The following is a 17,781-nucleotide window of genomic DNA, read 5'->3' on the forward strand; positions in this document are numbered from 1 at the left end:
CTCCCTCATGGGCCCCACTCAGCCATCAGCCATCACCGAATGTGAGGCAAGCATCTGATACTACTTCAAGCTGCTGTGGGAAGGGGAGGGGAGTCCTCTTTGCAGGGCCACCCCCAAGAGTCAGGTCTCAAGAGAGATGAAGAGGGCTGGGTGTGGTGGCTCATGCCTGTAATCCCAGCAATTTGGGAGGCCGAGGTGGGCAAATCACGAGGTCAGGAGATCAAGATCATTCTGGCTAACACGGTGAAACCCCATCTCTACTAAAAAAATACAAAAAAAAAAAATTAGCCAGGCGTGGTGGCAGGCGCCTGTAGTCCCAGCTACTCGGGAGGCTGAGGCAGGAGAACGGCATGAACCCGGGAGGCAGAGCTTGCAGTGAGCCAAGATCGCGCCACTGCACTCCGGCCTGGGCGACACAGCAAGACTCTGTCTCAAAAAAAAAAAAAAAAAAAAGACAATGAAGAGGAGGAGGTGGAGAATTGTGCCCACCTTGACTTCGGGTCCCAGGCAAGCTGTCCCTGTTTAATCAGGGACCCCTGGCCTCTGAGCAGCACTGGGCCTTCATAATAGAGGCTGTTCCTTTGGCCTCCATTTGGCTCCTTGCACCTCTCTACAGGCTATATTGAGAGGACCAAAGCTAAAGAATAAACACTCCGCATCAATTAACAATGTCACCACCAATGTGATGCAGAGGGAGGCCCATGCTGCAGAGGCACCCATGCACAATATCTCCTTGCTTGAAAATTGTCAACAATTTATTGTGCATTCTTAAATAAATAAAAGGGTATACTTGGATTGTTTGTATCGCAAAGAAAGGATTAAAGGCTTGAGGTGATGGATACTCCATTTACCCTGATATGATTATAATGCATTATATGCCTATACCAAATATCTCATGTACCCCACAAATATATACACCTACTATGTACCCATAAAAATTAAAAATAAAAAAGGCTGTAGTGAGTTGAATGGTGGCTCCCCAAAGAAATTTGTCCCCAAAATCTGTGAATGTGACCTTGTTTGGTGAAAGGGTCTTTGCAGACATAAGTAAGGCTCTCCAGATGAGATCATCCTGGATTAGGGCCTGCCTTATATCCAATGACAAGCATCCTTACAAAAGAAGAGAAGGGAAGAAGACACAAGTGAGAAGGTGATGTGAAGATGGAGGCCTGGAGGCCAAAGGCTGGGCATGGTGGCTCACGCCTTTAATCCCAACACGTTAGGAGGCTAAAGCAGGTGAATTGCTTGAGCTCAGGAGTTTGAGACCAGGCTGGGCAACATGGTGAAACCCTGTCTCTATAAAAAACACAAAAATTAGCCAAGCATGGTGGCATGCACCTGTAGTCCCAGCTACCTGGGAGGCTGAGGCAGGAGGATCACTTGAGCCCAGAAGTTCAAGGTTACATTAAGCCCTGGTTGCACCACTGCACTCCAGCCTGGGTGACAGAGTGAGACTCCATTTCAGAAAAAAAAAAAAAAAAAAGGAAATAAAAGATGGAGGACAAGATTGGAGTGATGCGGCCACAAGCCAAGGAACACCACTGATTGCTGGCAGCCGCCAGAAGCCAGGAGAAGGGGTGTGGCAGAGAATCTCCTGCAGAGCCTCTAGAAGGAACCAACCCTGTGGATGCATTGATTTTGCACTTCTGACCTCCAGGACTGTGAGAGAATAAATTCCTGTTGTGTTTTTTTAAGCTGCCCAGTTAGTGGTCATTGTTATGGCAGCCCCCAGGAAGCTAATACAAAGACCAAACATGTGGCTTTAAAAAGCACAGAAGCGCCAGGCACATGGCTCATTCCTGTAATCCCAACACTTTGGGAGGCCGAGGCAGGAAGATCACTTGAGCAAGATGGCAAAACCCCGTCTCTACTAAAAATACAAAAATTAGTTGGGCGTGGTGGAGCGCACCTGTGGTCCCAGCTACTGGGGACGCTGAGGTGGGAGGATCACTTGAGCCCAGGAGGTCGAGGCTGCAGTGAGCTGAGATTGCACCACTGCACTCCAGCCTGGGCAACAGAGCAACACCCCGTGTCAAAAAAAAAAAAAAAAAAAAAGAAAAGAAAAAGAAAAAGAAAAAAGCATAAACGCATAGAGTATAATTTAGAGCTATTTCCAATAAAAAGTTAAAATATTAAAACTTCTAGTGCTTAAAGTGTATCAGCCCCAAGCTACTTAGAAAATTCCTACGAAATGACTGGCACTTTAAGCACTCTAGAGAGCGAGGCTTTTAGAGAATCTAAGCTCAGAAACTGCTCTTTCTTCCCGATTCCACTTGCCCCAGAAAATCTAAAGCATTTTTTAAAATTGTAAATGAAAGAGCAAGAGAGACTCAATCTGATTAGTCATCTACCAAGGGTCAGTAATTTTGTCACCATCATTTTAATTATGGTTACCAACATCAGCAACCGATACTTATTATAGTACGTGACTCAATGTGAAATCTTCAAGGTTTCCTCTCATAATTGCCACTAGGTAGGTACTGGTATCCCCTTATTATATACAGAAGGGAAAACAAGCCTAGAGAGGTTAAGTAATCACCCAAACTCACACAGCTGGTAAGAGGAGAAGCCAGGATCTGAATCCAGAACCTACATATGTAATAGCTGCACCTACTGGCTCTCACCTAAGCTGCCCAAGAAGTCCCATCTCAACTACATTTAGTAAAAGAAAACAGGGCCGGGCGCGGTGGCTCACACCTGTAATCCCAGCACTTTGGGAGGCCGAGGCAGGCGAATCACCTGAGGTTAGAAGTTCGAGACCAGCCTGGCAAACATGGTGAAACCCCATCTCTACTAAAAATACAAAAAAATAGCTGGACGTGGTGGCGGGCGCCTGTAATCCCAACTACTCAGGAGGCTGAGGCAGGAGAATGGCGTGAACCTGGGAGGCGGAGGTTGTAGTGAGCCGAGATCGCACCACTGCACTCCAGCCTGGGCAGAGTGACATTCTGTCTCAAAAAAAAAAAAAAAAAAAAAAAGGAAAGAAAACAAGTGACAGGGACTTAATTTCCCCTTTTTTTTTTTTTTTTTAAGATACAGCGTCTTGCTATGTTGCTCAGGCTGGCCTCCAACTTCTGGGCTCAAGTGATCCTCTCACCTCAGCCTCCCGAGTAGCTGAGACTACAGGTAAGTGCCACTGCACACAGCTTAATTTTCATATAACTTCAAATTAGAGAAACTTTGCTTAAATTAATATGGTTGTCTGAAAGCTAGAATCCATCAGGAGTTTTAATAATTATGCTGAATAGTTAATGAATGCAGGATGAAACAAAAATAGCATACCCAAAAGTTCCCATCCAAAATGATTTTCTTTAGGAAAAGTTAACCAAATCTTAAAAATAAGTCAAACAAAACAAAAAACCTGCAACATTTAAAACTGTTTAAGGCCAGGCATGGTGGCTCATGCCCATAATCCCAGCACTTTGGGAGGCCAAGGTGGGCAGATCACTTGAGCCCAGGAATTCAAGCCCAGCGTGGGTAACATAGAAAAATCCCTCTCTACAACAAAAAAAATATATTAGCCAGGTGTGGTGGTGTGTGCCTCTAGTCTCAGCTACTCAGGAGGCTGAAGTGGGAGGATGACTTGAGCCCAGGACGCGGAGGTTGCAGCGAGCCGAGATCGTGCCACTGCACTCCAGCCTGGGCGACAGAGCGAGTCTCTCAAAAAAAGAAAAAAAAAAACATTTAAAATACTCAGAAACTAAAAAATGAACTAGTAAATAAATCAAAATCCTTCCAAAGTTAAAAAAAACATTCCTTCCAGAATTCAAATTCCTTTAATTCACTTTGGTTTATGTATAACAAAATCAAAGGCTCCAGAAATCTTCAAATAATACAGCAAAGCACCGTAACAGTATGCTCCATCTTTAAACATATCCAGACCAAAATGTGCACATGCAAAATGCCAAATACACACGCTTGCCCTTTCAAGTAGGTCTTAGTTCTACCCCCAAACTCAAAAATTATTAAAGATTATACAAGTAATTCCTTTCGCTTACCTGTCAGCCATATTTCTCCACTTAAAAAGCAAATTACTTGCAGAATCACCAATGGGCAGGTGCAATCTCTCCTTAAAATATTTCACAATGCCTTGTTCCTCCAAAAGCACAGGAACTCGGTATGTGGAAGAAACATCATGGATACATATGACCTAAGTGATGATGAGAAATCACCATACTTAGATGGATCTACTCAAATATGCCACCACAAGAATGAGACAAAATTCAGCAGAGACTGGCAGTTTATTTACACTGATATAACACACACACACACACACACACACACGCACACACAAAAACCTAGCAACCAAAGCTAGCATCAGAATTTGCACAGGGTTAGCTTCATTTAATTAGAAAACTAATCCCAGCACTACGGGAGGCCAAGGCGGGAAGATCACCTGAAGTCAGGAGTTCGAGACCAGCCTGACCAACATGGTGAAACCCCACCTGTATCAAAAATACAAAAATTAGCTGGGCATGGTGACATGCGCCTATAATCCCAGCAACTCAAGAGGCTGACGCAGGAGAATCACTGGAACCCGGGAGGCGGAAGTTGCAGTGAGTCGAGATCGCACCATTGCATACCAGCCTGGGTGACAGAGCAAGACTCTATCTCAAAAAAAAAAAAAAAAAAAAAAAAAAGAAGAAGTATACACAAAACGATTGGACAGGTCAGGTGTGGTGGCTCACGCCTGTAATTCCAGCACTTTTGGAGGCCGAGGCAGGCGGATCATCTGAGGTTAGGAGTTCAAGACCAGCCTGGCCAACATGGTGAAACCCCATCTCTACTAAAAATACAAAAATTAGCCAGGCATGGTGACACACACCTATAATCCCAGCTACTCAGGATGCTGAGGCAGGAGAACCGCTTGAACCCAGGAGGCAGAGGTTGCACTGAGCCGAGAGTGCACCACTGCATTCCAGCCTGGGTGACAATAGCAAAACTCTGTCTCAAAAAAAAAAAAAAAAGATTGGACGCAAACAAAATGACATGACAACATACCAACATACAGATGCAGAAGTGCCCCTTCAATCTGCCATCACATTTTTCAAAGTAGTTCAGACTTCAGCAATGACTCTGAGGCATCAGGCAGGGGGCTCTCCATCAGACTATTTTCCAAGATGCCAAAATTCAATTTGATCGTTTTTAGACTTCAGAGAACCCAGAGTTATAATCTGAAGAAAAGATTTCTGCCAAACCTCACCCTTTTCCTGAGCGCCATTTATATCACTCTCTTTAAACTATAGGCAATTCCAATCCCTTATACCCAAGCCTTATTGGAATCAAGAGACAGAGATAAGATAAGGAAAGAAAAAAGAAGAGCGAATTATCAGAATACCAAGGTGGAAAGCCCTACAGAGCAGAGAACCTAAGCCCAAATCACAGTGCAGTTTCTGTACTAATGAAGTCAACTGAGCCCACTGATGGAGTCAGAAGAGCTAGTGCGAATGTCAACGTGCTCATGTGTTTGGGGTGACTTAAGCTGCCACAGGTAGAGAGGAGAAATGAGGGAAAGCAGTAAGCGTTCCAGAAGGAAACACAAAGTAAAGAGATGATAAGTAGGCTTCATGTGGTTCTCTCTCTAAAGGTTTGACTGTGAATTAAATGCCCACCCTGGTACTGGGCATGGTGGCTCACGCCTGTAATCCCAGCACTATGGGAGGCCGAGGTGGGTGGATCATCTGAGGTCAGGAGTTCGAGACCAGCCTGGCCAACATGGCGAAACCCCGTCTCTACTAAAAATACAAAAAAATTAGCCAGGCGTGGTGGCGGGCACCTGTAATCTCAGCTGCTCAGGAGGCTAAAATAAGAGAATTGCCTGAACCCAGGAGGCAGAGGTTGCGGTGAGCTGAGATTGTGCCACTGCACTCCAGCCTGGGTGACAGAGTAACACTCTGTCTCAAGAAAAGAAATAAAGCCCACCCTGGTTTTGTGACATAAGTTGAGTGATCATGCAAAGAAACATGCATCCTATCTCACTCCAGGGAATCATGGTTGGATCAGGGTTCCCCAGTGCTTGCATAAACGCCGTGAAAAGTAATATGATCATTGAAGAGGCACAAAACACTGGCATCAGCAGAAGTGCCTGCCAGACAATAAAATCTAAAGAGCAGCACCAACCTGTTCAGGGTTCACGTGACAAAACATAGAAATCTTCTCCTTCACGGCCATCTCAATGGGCGTTGAACTTCGGCAGACAATCTGTCAAAGCCAGTTATGCTTCAGCAAACAGGATTCACTTTCAGCAGGATGCCACATTCATTTCTTTTTACAAGAAACTTGGCCAAGTATGTACTTGTTCACTTTGGACATTCCACTGGACTATTAGAAATTGGTCTGAGCACTAATACAAGTATAATCAAATTCAGCATAAGTGTATCAGTAAGAACTCAAAACATCGAGACGTCTCTGGTGAACAGAGTCCAGGCTCACAAGTGTTGCTTCATTAACTACAAGAAAAGAGCTAGATCGGGGTTAACAAACTTTTTCTCAAAAGGGCCAGATGGGAAATATTTTAGGTTTGCAGGTCACACAGTCACTGTCCTGATCCTCAATCAAGGTGCAGTGTGAAAGCAGCTACAGACAGTATGTAAATGAATGGGTGTGACTGCATGCCAATAAAACTTTATTTACAAAAACAGGCACGCAAGTTGTGGGCTGCTATTTGTCAACCTTTGACAGAGACTACTGGTGATGACTGGATCACCTGCTATAAGGACACATCACTGTTTAGACTAAAAATAAGAGCAGTGGGCTGGGCGTGGTGCAATCCCAGCACTTCAGGAGGCCAAGGCAGGAGCATTGGTTGAACCCAGGAGTTCGAGACCAGCCTGGGTAACATAGCAAAACCCTGTCTCTACAAACACACACACGCACACACACACACACACACACACACCACACATAAAAATTAGTGCGCTATGGTAGCGTGCACCTCTAGTATCAGCTACTCAAGAGGCTGAGGTGGGAGAATCACTTCAGCCCAGGAGGCAGAGGTTGCAGTGAGCCAAGATCACACCACTGCACTCCAGCCTGGGCAACAGAGCCAGATCCTGTCTCAAAAAGAAAAAAAGAGCAGTGATAACCCATCACAGGGTTATCACTGATAGCAGGGTCACAGGAAAATCCCAAGGATTCACCTTCATTCTAAAGAATCCAGGAATCATATAAATGACAGGACATCACACTTGCCCAACTATCAATGTGGCCCATCAAATGAGAGCCCAGGGAAGAACAGATTGAAGCAACACTTGAGGCTAAGGGAATAAGCCTTTTCAGGCTCCCAGATAGAAAAACCTCATTGTCATAGGAGCCCTTTGAGAATGAGAAAGGACTTAGATGATGATAAAGATAAAGAAGTGAAGGGCAGCCAGGCATGGTGGCTTTTGGCTGTAATCCCAAGCACTTTGGGAGGTCGAGGCGGGCGGATCACCTGAGGTCAGGAATTCAAGACCAGCCTAGCCAACATGACAAAACTCTGTCTCTACTAAAAATACCAAAATTATCCAGGTGTGGTGGCATGTGCCTGTAGTCCAGATACTCTGGAGGCTGAGACAGGAGAATCGCTTGAACCTGGGAGGCGGAGGTTGCAATGAGCCAAGACTGCACCACTGCACTCCAGCCTGGGTGACAGAGCAAGACTCCATCTCAAATAAAAAAAAAAAAAAGAAGTGAAGGGCCTGCTCCCAGAGACCTTCAGGATAGACTTACCCACTGTCCTCAACTCACCAGATCTGGAGACAGGCCTAACCCCCTCAGCGCGCGGACGCTGTTTTGGGTGGGTTTGGTTTTTTGTTCTCCGGTAGCACTGAGCTGAAAAAAAATGGGGTCCCGTCAGCACACTGGACACTAGCTCCTATGGATGATTAATGGTGCCCCACTTTCAAATGCAGGACACATAGAATATCATAGGAAAACTTATCAAAGTTGCTGTCCATATACTTATCTGGAAAGCCCACCTGTGGGACAAGGCTAACGTGGATATTACAGAAATTCTCTCTTTTCGCCTTAAACTGGAATTGTCTAAACGCTTCCACAAACGGCATTCCTTCGATGTCTCCAATGGTGCCTCCCAGCTGGGAATGGAAAACAAACAAAAAAAAGACACAAATGAACACACATCTCCCACAGTACACAAGCTAATAAAAACAGTTCTTAATAAACCGAGCATGAGAACTAAAGTTTGATGGTTACACAGAGGTTTATAAATATGTTCAAAATCACTAAATTGTGGCTGGGTGTGGCGGCTCACACTTATGAGCCCAGTGCTTTGGGAGGCCAAGGCAAGAGGATCACTTGAGCCCAGGAGCTCAAGGCTGCAGTGAGTCGTGATCATGCCACTGCATTCCAGCCTAGATGACAGAGCGAGACCCTTTCACTGAAAAAATATAAAAATAAAAAATAAAACTTCGTAAAAGATTTCTCCACGTGTTATACTCTTCAGTAGCCCACTGCTTCATTAAAACTAACAATGAGGCCGGGCGCAGTGGCTCACACTTGTAATCCCAGCACTTTGGGAGGCTGAGGCGGGCAGATCACAGGTCAGGAGATCGAGACCATGCTGGCCAACACGGTGAAACCCTGTCTCTACTAAAAATACAAAACTTAGCTGGACATGGTGGTGCACACCTGTAGTCCCAGCTACTCGGGAGGCTGAGGCGGGAGAATCGCTTGAACCCAGGAGGCAGAGGTTGCAGTGAGTCGAGATCACGCCATTGCACTCCAGCCTGGGTGACAGAGTGAGACTCCATCTCAAAAAAAAAAAAAAAAAAAAAAAAAACTAGCGTCAAATCTCCTTAATGCAGCCAACAAAAGGCTCTCAGGACCTGGCCTTTGCACTGAGTCTCCAATGCCATCTGGTCCCCTCCCTGCTGGCCTCTTGGGTACTCCATGCTCTTCCTTCCTGCTCCTTAAGCCCTCCTACCCTCCTTCTTCATCTATAGCAACCTCTCTTTATCCTCCAGTCCAAGAGAGATGCATCCTCCCTGGAGGGCGGACTCTGACCCCCCACCTAAAGCAGCCTACATCCCACTCGCCCTTGTCACAGCACTGTATCCATCCTAGGAACTCAGCACAAGTTGCCTCTATTTCATTTCCGTCTTTGTTTCCTGGCTCTCTACCCCACTAGACTGTAAGTCCCATGAGGGCATGAGCCCAGTACCCTGCATGCAGCACTGGAGGTTTAGTTTAGTAGTCGGGCCAGGACAGAAAGGTCCTGAAATTCAATATAAGCCCTAAGGAACAGTGTTCTAGTACCTGTTACCAAAACTACAGCAGAACCAAAGCCAGGGCTGGGTGCAGTGGCTCACGCCTGTAATCCCAACACTTTGGGAGGCAGGTGTATCACTTGAGTGCAGGAGTTTGAGACCAGCATGGGCAACAAAGTGAGACCTTGCCTCCACAAAAACATAAAAAATTAGCTGGGCATGGTGGCACGGTGCCTATGGTCCCAGCCACTCAGGAGGCTGAGGTGGGAGGATCGCTTGAGCCTGGAGAAGTCCAGGCTGCAGTGAGTCATGATCGTACCACTGCACTCCAGCCTAGGGAACAGAGTAAGACACTGTCTCTGCACTCCAGCCTAGGGAACAGAGTAAGACACTGTCTCTGCACTCCAGCCTAGGGAACAGAGTAAGACACTGTCTCTTTAAACAACAACAACAACAACAACAACAACAACAACAACTCAACGAAATGAAAACATCACATGCAATCAGGAACTTGGCAGGGGTGAAGTGAGTGTAAGTACCCACTATATACAAGGCACCAAAATCTAATTTTTGAAAATCATTTATTTTTTCTAAGGAAAAACAGAGGTCTGCACTTAAACTAAACCGTATGCTTCCATCCTGTGTTTTGATGGGGATTCTCTGGGGGGTCAATAATAGTGAATGCGAAAAGGAGGCCAACTTTAAACATTATCCGCTCCTGCCCTCACGTGGTCAGCAGTGGTACTACAGTCTCTCTGCTAATTCAGAAGTTCCCATTACCATACCTCTAGGTCACCATCATTACCGTGTTCAGAAACCTTCAATATTACTATTGGAATAGTTTTAAGTTAACTGTTGCCCCAAATAAAAGGGAAAATATCACCCATAACAATACTTTATGCTGAAATGGAAGCAGCAGCAAATTTATGAGATGTGCAAAGTTGTTTTAGCCTTTGTCTTTAATGAAAGGAGTCTTTTTTCTTTTTCTATTTTTATTTATTTATTTATTTATTTATTTATTTATTTATTTTATTTATGTATTTATTTATTTGAGGTAGAGTCTCGCTCTGTCGCCCAGGCTGGAGTGCAGTGGCGCCATCTCGGCTCACTGCAAGCTCCGCCTCCCGGGTTCACGCCATTCTCCTGCCTCAGCCTCCCGAGTAGCTGGGACTATAGGCGCCCGCCACCACGCCCGGCTAATTTTTTGTATTTTTAGTAGAGACGGGGTTTCACCGTCTTAGCCAGGATGGTCTTGATCTCCTGACCCGCCTCAGCCTCCCAAAGTGCTGGGATTACAGGCGTGAGCCACCACGCCCAGCCCTTTTTAAATTTTTTTTAGAGACAGGGTCTCGCTCTGCCACCCAGGCTGGAGTGCAGTGGTGAGATCGTGGCTCACTGCGGCCTCAAACTCCTGGGTATAAGTGATCCTCCCGCCTCAGCCTCCCAAGTAGCTGGGACTACAGACCTGCATCACCACACTTGGCTGAGTCTTCTTTTTTGGAAAATAAACAAGAAGAAAGAAAGAAACCTGTTATTCCTTTAAGACAAGCATAAATTATTCCAGGTTCATGCCAAGATAACTCGTACTAATATAAATAAAACCTGTCAGTTCCACTGGTCTGAGAAGTTGAGGTCTCACTCATAAAAATGGCTTGAAAACATTTCAACAGCTCCTCTATGATTAAAACTAAAAATCAGCTTTGGCAGTCCTTCTTCAAAAGCTTAAATGGTGCACAGACACAACTGTTGAACACAACTTACAATCAACCAAAGAGGATGGTTGACCACTAGTATCCAGTAAGCAAATATAAACATCAGGGTTATAACGGAGAAGGGGTTCTGTTTGTCAGTTTCCCTGTTTCCATGAAATTTAAAATCCAGCCAATGAGCTCCTGGAGAGCAGGAGTTAGATCACACTCAACCTCACATCCCTAGCAGCTATCATCAGGGCTAGTATATATTAAGTGCTAAATTAATCATTGTGAAGGCAAACAAGTCAATTCAAGGGTAGAATAAGAAATAAAAGTAAAAATTTGCCAGGCATAGTGGTGGTACACCTGTAGTCCCAGCTACTTGGGAGGCTGAGGCAAGATGATTGATTGAGCCCAGAAGTTTGAGGCTACACTGGGCTTTGATCACACCTGTGGATAGCTACTGCACTCCAGCCCGAGGCAACATAGCGAGACCCTATCTATAAAAAATAAATAAATAACCAGTAACTTTATCAGTTCTACTATTAACAAAATGGATCTTCTACATATCTGCTAACACTTACATTGATGACAGTAATAATAGCTAACTTACGTTTACTGAGCACTTCCTAAATGCCAGACATTGCAAAGTGCTCTGATACACTGCATTTAATCCCCAAACAATCCTGTTGTTATCTTATTATTACAATATTATATTATTACCACATTATTACAAATGAGGACATTGAAACTGTGAGAATTTTCCAAAAGTCATACAGGCATCTTAATACTAGCTAATAATTTTTAAGCACTTACTGTATCTGTGACACCATTCTAAGCACCAAGTGTAGAGACTTATTTAATCTTCAAAACAATGAGTTACAAATGAGTTAAATGAGTTAAAGAGGCACAGAGAGGTTGAGCAAACTTGCCTAAGGTCACCCCCTCCTCCCCAAAAGTGACCTTGCTAGGCTACAAACCCAGACAGTTTGCCTCCAGACTCGTAATCACTGAGCTATACATGCAGAAATACGAACTGAGGCAGCCTGACTCTAAGAACCAAATTGGTCATTACTCTGCTGTTTCGCCAGACAATTAAGCCAACTGACATTTAGAGGAGGAGGATATGGATGTTATTCTCATTCTACACGTGGAGAGGAAGGGAACAAGGTGAAGGAAGTGAACAAGTGGCAAGTTCAAATACTACTTTTTTTTTTTTTTTTTAATTAAGACAGGGTCTGGCTCCATCACTCAGGCTGAAGTGCTGGTGCAATCACGGCTCTCTGCAGCCTCAACCTCCCGGACTCAAAAGATCCTCCCATCTCAGCTTCTCAAGTAGCTGGGACTACAGGTGCGTACCACCATGCCTAGCTAATCTTTGTAGTTTCTGTAGAGACGGGTTTTCGCCATGTTGCCCAGGCTGTCTCAAACTCATGGGCTCAAGCAATCCTCCCACCCTGGCATCTGAAAATGCTGGAATTGCAGGCATGAGCCACCTCGCACAGCCACTAGCTTCTTTCTTTAAACAGCTGATACTAATCACTTATCACCTCTACCATCTGACTTCCCTAACCCAGTGTCTCTTTACACTTCCAAAGCACTTCGGAAATACTTTTCAAATAGCATGCACTAGAATACAGTCTGTTGTGTGCAGACAGGATTGTCTGCAAGCTCCCCAAGGGCAGAGACTGTGCCCATCCCAGGCCCCAGCACAGAAGACGCCCTCACATTGATTTTATCAACAGCTGATCAGTCTCCACAAGCAGATCACTGCACGTCCACCCAGAAGTATGTGTGATTGTCTGCCTAATGCCAATCTTGCCCACTCACTTGTGACCACAAAGACAGAAGCCATCTATGTTGTTTCTTGCTATGACCCCACCTCCTAGCCCAGTGTCCAGCACTCAGGAGGGCGTGTGTAAGTATTTGTCAAATAAATGAAGATCAGATGCTCAAAGACCCAGCAAGATATAATTTTATAAAGAAAGTTCTATGCTTGCCTCAATAACGCATATTTGGGGCTCTTCCTTATTACCATCCACCGGCACCTTGGCTTGATTCATAACCCACTCCTGGACAGCATCAGTAATGTGAGGGACAACTGTAGAAAGAAGTATTAATACAAAAGTTTATTCCATGCTCATGAGAAAAGAATGTGCTTTAGGCCTCGCCAATCACCAGAAAGTCACCTGGCAAGTTACCCTGACATATTTTTGGAAAATGAAAAGAAAAAAACGCAATAATTTTAAAAGAATTAGAACTTGTAGAGCGCAGGGACTGTGACATTTTCAGTTCTACTTGGTTTTTTGGGTTTTTTGTTTGTTTTGTTTTGTTTTTTAAGATGGAGTCTCACTCTGTCGCCCAGGCTGGAGTGCAGTGGCACAATCTCGGCTCACTGCAATCTCTGCCTCCTGGGTTCGAGCGATTCTCCTGCCTCAGCCTCCCAAATAGCTGGGATTACAGGCATGCGCCACCATGCCCGGCTAATTTTTGTATTTTTAGTAGATATGGGGTTTCACCATGTTGGTCAGGCTGGTCTCGAACTCCTGACCTCAGGTGATCCACTGGCCTCGGCCTCCCAAAGTGCTGGGATTACAGGTGTGAGCCACCGTGCCTGGCCTTCAGTTCTACTTTTGAGCAGCACAAAGATATTCAGCACACAGGGCTCCATAATGTCTGTGGAATATAATACCTTGCACTGTTTTCCCCAGGTAATCACCACGCCTCTCTTTATTGATCACATGCTGATATATCTTCCCCGTGGTGATATTGTTGTCTTTATAAAGATTAATATCCAAAAATCTTTCATAATTTCCAAGGTCTAAATCAACTTCTCCACCATCATTTAAGACGAAGACTTCACCTAGGATTAAAAAGGCAATGGAAAAATCAAAACTTTGCTTCCAGTAGATTTTTCAAAGATGGACATATTTTTGTTAAAAAGCTGGTAAAAGATGTATTTCTAAGCCATATTCTATCACCATCTCCTTTTTGGTGGAGAAATTAACAATTCAATTATATCCAAGAAAATGCATCAGAAAATTCTATTTATAGTATTCAATTGTGGTTTTTTTTTTTAATCTACTGAAATTCTGTCTTCAAGACTTAGCTTTTCCAAACTCAACATGTGCCACATGAAAACAGAAATTTTAAAAACAAACAGCATTTTACTTCAAAGCATCAGTATCCTGGACTCTAGAACTGCGATAAGAAACTTTTACTTGATTCTCATCTTGATTAAAGCCATAATTACACAGTAGATGACAAAGCAAGGCCACAGCTAACCCATAAGGCAACTTGGTGAAAGTGAGGGAAAAAGCCTGTGTGTGCCATAAGCTACGTGCACAATGCACTGTCATAAAAGACAGGTGCAGACTTCATCACACGAGGAGCACCCACTTTAACTACTAGACACGTCTGTAGATCTCTATTGTCACTTCAGGGCATGGACTGGGAGGCGTATGTTTCTAAAGCCACCTTGTAAGAATTGAACCTTTCCCCTATTAAGGGAACTATCATTTATTCCTACTGTTAGATGTCCACAGGAAAAAAGGTTGATTAACTTACAAATTTAATCAGAAACCTTTTATATCCTAATTTATTTATCCATTCTAAGGTACATAACTGTGGTCTAGAAAACTAATTTTAAGGAAAAAAGCAAATTGATACCACAATACTTTTTTTTCCATTTTTTTCTTTTTTCTTTTTTTTTTTTTTTGAGAGAGTTTCGCTGTCAACCAGGCTGGAGGGCAGTGGCACCATCTCAGCTCACTGCAACCTCCACCTCCTGGATCCAAGCGATTCTCATGTCTCAGCTTCCCAAGTAGCTGGGATTACAGACATGTACCACCACGCCTGGCTAATCTTTGTATTACTATTATTATTATTAATATTTTGAGACAGGGTCTCGCTCTATTGCCAGGCTGGAGTGCAGTGGCGCGATCTCGGCTCACTGCAACCTCTGACTCCCTGGTTCAAGCGATTCTCCTGCCTCAGCCTCCTGAGTAGCTGGGATGACAGGTGTGCACCACCACGCCCAGCTATTTTTTTTGTATTTTTTTTTTTTTTTTTTTTTTATTAATTTTTTTTGCATACAAAAACAATAAACATTTTCTAAAAATACATACAAACAAAAAGATGCGTATCAAACATATTAGGAAGGTTGCACATGGGAAGTCGGGGAATAGAAATGGGGGTGGGAGTTAAAATAAATGAGAGAGGGACTTTATATGGATCAGTGATAATAACTCAATCCTCTATTTGACAAAGAAGAGGGAGAAGGAAGAGGAAGAAAAAGAAAGTGGGATAAAGGATCAGAAAGGGAGGAAAATAGAAAAAATTAGAGTATGACTCCAGGGTAGACCTGTTTTGTTGTCATTGAGTTGGTTGGTTGGTTTGTCTGTTGTATTCTTCATGTTTCGCCAAGTTGGCCAGACTGGTCTCGAACTCCTAGTCCGAAGTGATCAACCCGCCTCGCCCCCTAGAGTGCCGGGACCACAGGCGTGAGCCACCACGTCCAGCCCCCACATTGCTTCTGGCCTCCGTGGTAGACCTCCCAGACGGAGCGGCCAGGCAGAGGAGCTCCTCACTTCTACCCAGACACGGGGCGGCTGGGCAGAGGGGCTCCTCACTTCCCAGACGGGGCGGCCAGGCAGAGACGCTCCTCACTTCTTCCCAGACGATAGGTGGCCGGGCAGAGGCGCTCCTCACTTCCCAGACGATGGGTGGCCGGGCAGAGGCGCTCCTCATCTCCCAGACGATGGGTGTCCGGGCAGAGGCACTCCTCACTTCCCAGATGGGGCAGCCGGGCAGAGGCGCTCCTCACTTTCCAGACGATGGGTGGCCGGGCAGAGGCGCTCCTCACCTCCCAGACGATGGGTGGCCTGGCAGAGGCGCTCCTCACCTCCCAGACGATGGGTGGCCGGGCAGAGGCGCTCCTCACCTCCCAGACGGGGCGGCCGGGCAGAGGCGCTCCTCACTTCTTCCCGGACGGGGCGGCCGGGCAGAGGCGCTCCTCACTTCCCAGACGGTGGGTGGCCGGGCAGAGGCGCTCCTCACTTCCCAGACGATGGGTGGCTGTGCAGAGGCGCTCCTCACTTCTTCCCGGATGGGGCGCCCGGGCAGAGGCGCTCCTCATTTCTTCCCGGACGGGGCGGCCGGGCAGAGGCGCTCCTCACTTCCCAGACGGGGCAGCCGGGCAGAGGCGCTCCTCACTTCTTCCCGGACGGGGCGGCCGGGCAGAGGCGCTCCTCACTTCCCAGACGGGGCGGCCGGGCAGAGGCGCTCCTCACTTCTTCCCGGACGGGGCGGCCGGGCAGAGGCGCTCCTCACTTCTTCCCGGACGGGGCGGCCGGGCAGAGGCGCTCCTCACTTCTTCCCGGACGGGGCGGCCGGGCAGAGGCGCTCCTCACTTCTTCCTGGACGGGGCGGCCGGGCAGAGGCGCTCCTCACTTCTTCCCGGACGGGGCGGCCGGGCAGAGGCGCTGCTCACTTCCCAGACGGGGCGGCCGGGCAGAGGCGCTCCTCACTTCTTCCCGGACGGGGCGGCCGGGCAGAGGCGCTCCTCACTTCTTCCCGGACGGGGCGGCCGGGCAGAGGCGCTGCTCACTTCCCAGACGGGGCGGCCGGGTAGGGGCGCTCCTCACTTCCCAGACGGGGCGGCCGGGCAGAGGCTCTCCTCACTTCCCAGACGGGGCGGCCGGGCAGAGGCGCTCCTCACTTCCCAGACGGTGGGTGGCTGGGCAGAGGCGCTCCTCACTTCCCAGACGATGGGTGACCGGGCAGAGGCGCTCCTCACTTCTTCCCGGACGGGGCGGCCGGGCAGAGGCGCTCCTCACTTCTTCCCGGACGGGGCGGCCGGGCAGAGGCGCTCCTCACTTCTTCCCGGACGGGGCGCCCGGGCAGAGGCGCTCCTCACTTCTTCCCGGACGGGGCGGCCGGGCAGAGGCGCTCCTCACTTCTTCCCGGACGGGGGCGGCCGGGCAGAGGCGCTCCTCACTTCTTCCCGGACGGGGCGGCTGGGCAGAGGCGCTCCTCACTTCTTCCCGGATGGGGCGGCCGGGCAGAGGCGCTCCTCACTTCTTCCCGGGCGGGGCGGCCGGGCAGAGGCGCTCCTCACTTCTTCCCGGGCGGGGCGGCCGGGCAGAGGCGCTCCTCACTTCTTCCCGGACGGGGCGGCCGGGCGGAGGCGCTCCTCACTTCCCAGACGATGGGTGGCCGGGCAGAGGTGCTCCTCACTTCCCAAACGGTGGGTGGCCGGGCAGAGGCGCTCCTCACTTCCCAGACGGTGGGTGGCCGGGCAGAGGCGCTCCTCACTTCCCAGACGGTGGGTGGCCGGGCAGAGGGGCTCCTCACTTCCCAGACGGTGGGTGGCCGGGCAGAGGGGCTCCTCACTTCCCAGACGGTGGGTGGCCGGGCAGAGGCGCTCCTCACTTCCCAGACGGTGGGTGGCCGGGCAGAGGGGCTCCTCACTTCCCAGACGGTGGGTGGCCGGGCAGAGGCGCTCCTCACTTCCCAGACGGTGGGTGGCCGGGCAGAGGCGCTCCTCACTTCCCAGACGGTGGGTGGCCGGGCAGAGGCGCTCCTCACTTCCCAGACGGTGGGTGGCCGGGCAGAGGCGCTCCTCTCTTCCCAGACGGTGGGTGGCCGGGCAGAGGCGCTCCTCACTTCCCAGACGGGGCGGCCAGGCAGAGGCACTGCTCACTTCCCAGACGGGGCGGCCGGGTAGAGGCGCTCCTCACTTCCCAGACGGGGCGGCCGGGCAGAGGCGCTCCTCACTTCTTCCCGGACGGGGCGGCCGGGCAGAGGCGCTCCTCACTTCTTCCCGGACGGGGGTGGCCGGGCAGAGGCGCTCCTCACTTCTTCCCGGATGGGGCGGCCGGGCA

The 17,781-nt window shown here is 47.9% G+C and overlaps 1 protein-coding gene across 4 annotated transcripts in view; it reads right to left on the reverse strand.

Moving 5' to 3' along the window:
• CTPS2 (CTP synthase 2) overlaps positions 1–17,781 on the reverse strand; it is a 130,222-nt gene that overhangs the window by 97,634 nt on the left and 14,807 nt on the right. For all 4 annotated transcript variants that reach the window (XM_055269374.2, XM_055269370.2, XM_055269373.2 and 1 more), the window contains exons 3-8: positions 13,590–13,760; positions 12,898–12,998; positions 7,959–8,075; positions 7,729–7,812; positions 6,121–6,201; positions 3,999–4,150 (exon numbers count right to left, since the gene is read on the reverse strand). In XM_055269374.2, the coding sequence (XP_055125349.1) occupies positions 3,999–4,150; positions 6,121–6,201; positions 7,729–7,812; positions 7,959–8,075; positions 12,898–12,998; positions 13,590–13,760 (706 nt within the window). The remainder of the gene's footprint in view (positions 1–3,998; positions 4,151–6,120; positions 6,202–7,728; positions 7,813–7,958; positions 8,076–12,897; positions 12,999–13,589; positions 13,761–17,781) is intronic.

The sequence above is a fragment of the Symphalangus syndactylus genome, chromosome X (genome assembly GCF_028878055.3).
Source record: "Symphalangus syndactylus isolate Jambi chromosome X, NHGRI_mSymSyn1-v2.1_pri, whole genome shotgun sequence".
NCBI lineage: Eukaryota > Metazoa > Chordata > Mammalia > Primates > Hylobatidae > Symphalangus > Symphalangus syndactylus.